General features: G+C 48.2%; 2 protein-coding genes across 2 annotated transcripts; one reads left to right on the top strand and one right to left on the bottom strand.

Annotated features, from left to right (window-relative positions):
- Nucleotides 1-1,146: 1,146 nt before the first annotated feature.
- On the top strand, nucleotides 1,147-3,299 carry BDV27DRAFT_119724 (MDR family MFS transporter). The gene is made up of 4 exons (XM_032064933.1): nucleotides 1,147-1,423; nucleotides 1,505-1,842; nucleotides 1,911-2,370; nucleotides 2,428-3,299. The coding sequence occupies exons 1-4, from the start codon at nucleotides 1,241-1,243 to the stop codon at nucleotides 3,133-3,135; spliced, it is 1,689 nt and encodes a 562-aa protein (XP_031933217.1). The 5' UTR covers nucleotides 1,147-1,240; the 3' UTR covers nucleotides 3,136-3,299.
- Nucleotides 3,300-3,497: 198 nt separating this feature from the next.
- Nucleotides 3,498-5,119, bottom strand: BDV27DRAFT_170734 (uncharacterized protein; the record flags this gene model as incomplete). The annotated part of the gene is made up of 3 exons (XM_032075397.1): nucleotides 3,498-3,859; nucleotides 3,923-4,953; nucleotides 5,016-5,119. The coding sequence occupies 3 exons, from the start codon at nucleotides 5,117-5,119 to the stop codon at nucleotides 3,591-3,593; spliced, it is 1,404 nt and encodes a 467-aa protein (XP_031933216.1). The 3' UTR covers nucleotides 3,498-3,590.
- Between the last annotated feature and the right edge of the window lie 318 nt (nucleotides 5,120-5,437).

Below are 5,437 nucleotides of genomic sequence, written 5' to 3'. Positions count from 1 at the left end.
CCCCCGGGGAAATCAGTGTGGTTATTGCGAGCACGAGCCATATCCAGACATTCTTTGATCCATGCTAGCATCTGTGCAACTTCTTGTATGTGGATCTTTAACGAGGATTTCGTTCTGTTGCCCTATTCCGTGACTCCACCTCAGTGTGTGGGCAGCCCACCATGAACGGTTAGGTTATTCCGATGTTGTTTATGTTAAAATGCACTTGCCTTTCTATTATTATCGAATCGATGCAAATGAACAGTCGAGCCATCCGACAGTATGTTAATAAATCGGTGTTGGCACCCTCGTGCCTGGCCGACTGACCTGGTGAACCGTGCTTAAACGCATCCGTTAGGCAAGACCGGCAATCCCAGCTACAGAACAATATTTACATACTCATGCAAACGAACACTTGCGTCTCAACTATCATCTTAAAGATGAGCCTACATACCAAGCCAGTTGTCCCGCTTGAATGCTTCGGCCGCGCGGAGCTGATGATGATGATAATCGAGAAGTACTAGAGGTAATGTAGCGAATAGAGAAGAGGTTAAAGAGATAGCGTAACCGTAGGTAGACACAATAGGGGATTATTCTAAAGAAAGGCGCGGTGAAACAGACTTTTATTCTATTCAGTGCTATTGATGCCTCTTTATCGTACGCTAAGTCGGTGACCTCCTATGAAAAAACCCCTTCCCGGAAGTCTAAGACAGATAATTACGATACCAATTCCTGGGCTCTCGGGCGAGGCTCTGTCATGAATTCCCTGAGTACGAGATAATAAAGGACCAATTCCAAGCTTTGGGTGCTACACCCCTTCAGGCGACATATAACCAGGCTAATCAGCGTGTTAGGAGGATATATTAAATGATACTGAAGCAGGAAATACCAGAAGGTTGGTTCCATAAGGGCACTTAGAGCTGTGTTGACAGGGGTGACGTGCGCGCGTCGACGCACAGCGTGTAGTGCGGCGACATTGCTAACCACAAAAGGTGAGAAGGGCAAAGCAGTAACGTCATAAAGAATGAGAAGACAGCTATGGCAGTTGATTATGCACATAAAGGTCTGGGCCCGTCGGAATCTGTCATACGCCGAGGCAAGATCACATTGGTAATCCAGATGGGTCCCTCGTATTGATCCCTCTTACCACCAGAAAGAGACAACCCTACTCGCAAGTATCCCTTTCGCTTGGTCTACATATGGTCAGGCTTTCCTCGATACAATCTGACAATAAAACCTCAATGTTGCACAATTGCACAAGATGACTGACGACGGAATTGAGCTCTCGCCGACTAGGCAGCGCTCCCCTGATATTATGAGGATGGGAAATCCTACACAAAGCTATGATAACAATATAGCTATCCAACAAGCGGTGGGCAGCTCAGAAGAGCCTGAAGAACAGCGTGGAAAGGTTCAGGTATTTGCCATCATGGTGGCTCTCTGCGTAAGGTCCCTGCTTCTGTTGCATGTCATAGTCATACAATTGGGCAGTTCGGAACGAGGCATTGACACTCCAACTTTGTAGTTGTCCCTTTTCATCGCCGCCTTAGATCAAACGATTGTTTCTACCTCTCTACCGACGATTGCCTCGCGCTTACATTCTGCAAGTGGCTATACATGGGTTGGCGGAGCATATCTCCTGGCCAGTGCGGCCGCGGCTCCCATCTGGGCAAAACTATCTGATATCTGGGGTCGCAAGCCCATCCTTCTTGTTGCTGTTCTATGGTTCCTGCTCAGCTCTATTGTGTGCGCTGCCGCAGTGAACATGAAGATGTTGATTGCCGGTCGAGCGCTACAAGGGATAGCAGGTGGTGGTCTCTTGCAACTGGTCATGATTGTTGTGTCCGATTTGTTCAGTGTCCGGTCAGCATCAACACCTTCATATCGTGGCATATTTCCTGACGAATAGAATTATCCTAACAGGCTTTTAGGTCCCGAAGTCTCTATATGGGAATCCTGGAGTTCATGTGGACTATTTCCGGTGGCCTCGGACCAATCCTCGGTGGTGTATTTTCGGAATATCTCTCCTGGCGATGGAACTTTTGGATAAACCTGCCCATCTGCGGACTGGCATTCATATTGCTCTTCTTCTACTTAGACGTCCACAACCCGAAAACCAAGGTGACTGACGGTTTGAAAGCAATCGATTGGCTGGGTAGTCTGTCTATCATTGGGTTTACCCTGATGGTCCTCCTAGGTCTTAATTTTGGAGGGGAAGCATTTGCCTGGAACTCGCCTCAGGTGATTTGTCTGCTTGTGTTCGGGTCTCTTTTCTCAGTTATATTCTTCTACGGGGAGAAATATGTCGCCAAATACCCTCTCATGCCCCTCAAAATTCTGAAACATCGATCAAACATTGCCGTATCACTCGTTACATTATTCCATGGTGCGGTGAGTTACGGGTGGACCAACACCTTGGGTATGAACCGACAGATCTGACAGTGCTAGGTATTCATTGCTTGTGAATATTGGCTGCCACTTTATTTCCAGTCCGCGAGGCAAGCAAGCCCGATGCGCTCAGGACTGATGGTCCTTCCCCTGGTTTTGGCCGAAGGGGTCTTCAGCGGAATCTCTGGCTGGTTAATCCATCGGACAGGCAAATATGCAGAGCAAATCTGGATAGGCACTGTCCTTCTTACTCTCGGGACTGGCCTCTTCATTCGGCTCAATCCAACCTCCCGTTTGGTGGAACTAGTCATCTTCCAGGTCATTGGCGGCGCAGGATCAGCGATCTTATTTGCACCCCCACTGATTGCATTGCAAGCAATGGTCGCGCAAGATGATACAGCAAGTGCCACGGCAATGTTGGGCTTCATTCGCACTATTGCCATGTCGGTCTCGATTGTAGTTGGCGGTGTGGTCTTTCAAAATAGCATGGCAGGAGAGAGAAGCCGGTTAAAAGCAGCAGGACTGATGGATGAGATCGTAGAAGAACTGACTGGCGCTTCCGCCGCTGCCAGCACAGAGGTGATTAAGACCCTCAAAGATCCTTCCAAGGTTCGAACCGTCGCAGGTGCATTTTCCTCCAGTTTACAAAACATGTGGATTATGTACACCTGCATGGCTGGTGTTGCTGTTCTTGCAAGCGTGTTCATTGTGAATCGACCCCTAAGTGAGGAGCATACAGAAACGAGGACAGGTCTCAAGGAAGAGTAAACCGGGTGCGACATGAACATGTCGGAGGTTGCAACAATACAGGATTATCAGGGTTGCAAACGGTCGCTTGAGAAAACGATCTTAAGGGCAATGCGCGGTTGAAGATTGGGCTCAAATGAAGGAGCCCATTACTCTGTATATTACATCTTTTTGCGCGAATTCATCACTCCACTCTTTTACCCCATTACATACAAAGTAGCTTCTCGTGGCTCCAGAGAGCTTCCCTATGTAACTGAAGCATGCCACTTTCGCGCGACATATCTACAGGCCTAATGGCCGATGTAAAGGCCTCCATAGCCATAAGAACCTCGAATTTTCCGACAGTCCTGCAACGTCGGGCACCTGAAGAGCCCACTTCTGATATAGGATATGGGGTATATTATGTGCTTTCTTCTCAGATATATTATTTCAGTTATCAACAATACAATCAGGTTTGTTACTTCTTCGTTACCATTCTAAAGCTCATGGTCAAATACACCACGTTGTTCAGATGGCTTGCGACATATCCCAGGCGACATAGCAACTAAAGCACCACGTGCAGCTCCAAGCGCGGCCAGCGAGAAGGACTCTCGCAGTGTATCTCCGATAATCTCAATGTGGTCCCCAAGACCCTCTCGAACTGCTTGTTTTAATAGATGACCATCAGGGCCGGTAGTTAGAAGCACAACTCGGTCGACGTGGTCGGGCATGAGACTGTCAAGTGGAGTATCAGGTAAACGGCGGTCTAGTCATCTATTAGCATCTATGCTTCAGACTGTTAGGATGGTCGCATGAGGTAAAAGCTCACATCTCAAAACCTTAAGGTACGATATCAGGTTAGAAGCGACTACCCCAACGAAACGTCTCTCGGCAGCATGTACGTCTTCCCATGGTAAAACAGCCTGGGATTGTCCAGAACCCCAGCTCGTCAGGTCAAGAGGATACTCATCAAAGTGATGATCCTCGTCTTTTTTAGACCCCAGGAGCTGGGAATCAAGATCATCACGGATCAAGGTTCGGGCCTGTCTGACGGGGCCATAGAGCTCGGTTTTAGAGGCCCCAATTGCGATCTCCATACTGAGATCTTCCTCGCGATCAACGAGTCGGTCCGTAATATAGCGATCGATCATTGTGCTGCCAAATTGCAAAGCAGGGAAATATTGATAATTGCGCTCCCGCTCACTTTTCCCGCCGTCAGCCCCAGCACTAACATCTAGATAAAACATTCCATGATCTATGACTGCATAATTCAGACCCGGGGGACTCGCTATCGTGGATGTAGAGACAAATGTCGACACAGTCGTTCTAGAAACAGGTGTGAGAGCCGACTTGATTCCTGCCTCCCTACTTGCGTCTGCCACCATCTCCCGGAGGGTCTGGTTAAAGAACTCAGGTACTGCTATGACAGCATACTTGAGGTCAATATCACTATCGGTAGCAGCTTTCTGCTTCAGCTGTCGTAGCATACCAACAAATCCTGCTTTGACATCGCTTAATCTCAATTCCTCGTTATACCTAGGATTGACAAGCCTCCGAGTGTATGAGGCTGCCTCTAGGATAGTACGAAATACAGTGCGAGCAAATGAGAATACCTGTGAGCCCCGCAGTGCCGGTTTGTCAAGAAACGAATTCAGTTCAGTCATCCACTGCTGGCTGAGATTGGATAAATATCCTTTCAAGCTCCATTGCGCGGGTTTACGCCATGGACGCATAATATCATGACGGTCTGCGAACTCCAGCCGGAGGAGAAACATATGGCGAACATAAATATCGTCAGGTCCAGGAGTAACCGCAGCGATCACCGAAACATTATCTGACGTGTGGGCATACGCAGCAGTACTAAGGACTAATTAGCCAACGATATCATGAAGACCATCAATCCACCATAGCGGCTTACGGACAGTAACTCAGGGCCCAGATCAATTCCGATCGGCTGGGGGCGTCGCGCATCCACAGCCAGAAATAGCCCTAGTCCCAGCACGAGGACCCAGAGATTGAAGATCATGTTTCACTCACGAACCATGTTTCCCTAGGAATTAGAAGAACGGTGGTCTGTTATATGTTTCCACTTCCAACATACCCTGAACAGGAATTTTTCATGGGCGCCCAAGCCACTTTAGGGCGCGTTTCCGAATCTGGACAGTTATTTCGGTAATTTCCGCTCCGAGGCATTAGTTCATGTGCCATTAATAGAGAACGAATCACTAGCAGTCCCACCGCATGAAATGAAAGGAAAGGCTAGCCCTTATGAGAAAAGCTTCTATGTATAATCCAGGCTATTCTAATGGGAAACAAATCCCGGCACATCCGTGACTGAGCATTC

Source organism: Aspergillus caelatus, assembly GCF_009193585.1.
Source record: "Aspergillus caelatus strain CBS 763.97 unplaced genomic scaffold BDV27scaffold_5, whole genome shotgun sequence".
Classification (NCBI taxonomy): domain Eukaryota; kingdom Fungi; phylum Ascomycota; class Eurotiomycetes; order Eurotiales; family Aspergillaceae; genus Aspergillus; species Aspergillus caelatus.
This window is presented reverse-complemented; position numbering and strand designations above follow the sequence as displayed.

What these genes read in the sequence shown, in the direction of transcription:
- BDV27DRAFT_119724 (XM_032064933.1), top strand. Translation starts at nt 1,241, where the DNA reads ATGACTGACGACGGAATTGAGCTCTCGCCGACTAGGCAGCGCTCCCCT. An exon ending in CCATCATGGTGGCTCTCTGC is followed by an intron (nt 1,424 to 1,504) that starts GTAAGGTCCCTG and finishes CCAACTTTGTAG; the next exon opens with TTGTCCCTTTTCATCGCCGC. An exon ending in TCCGATTTGTTCAGTGTCCG is followed by an intron (nt 1,843 to 1,910) that starts GTCAGCATCAAC and finishes ACAGGCTTTTAG; the next exon opens with GTCCCGAAGTCTCTATATGG.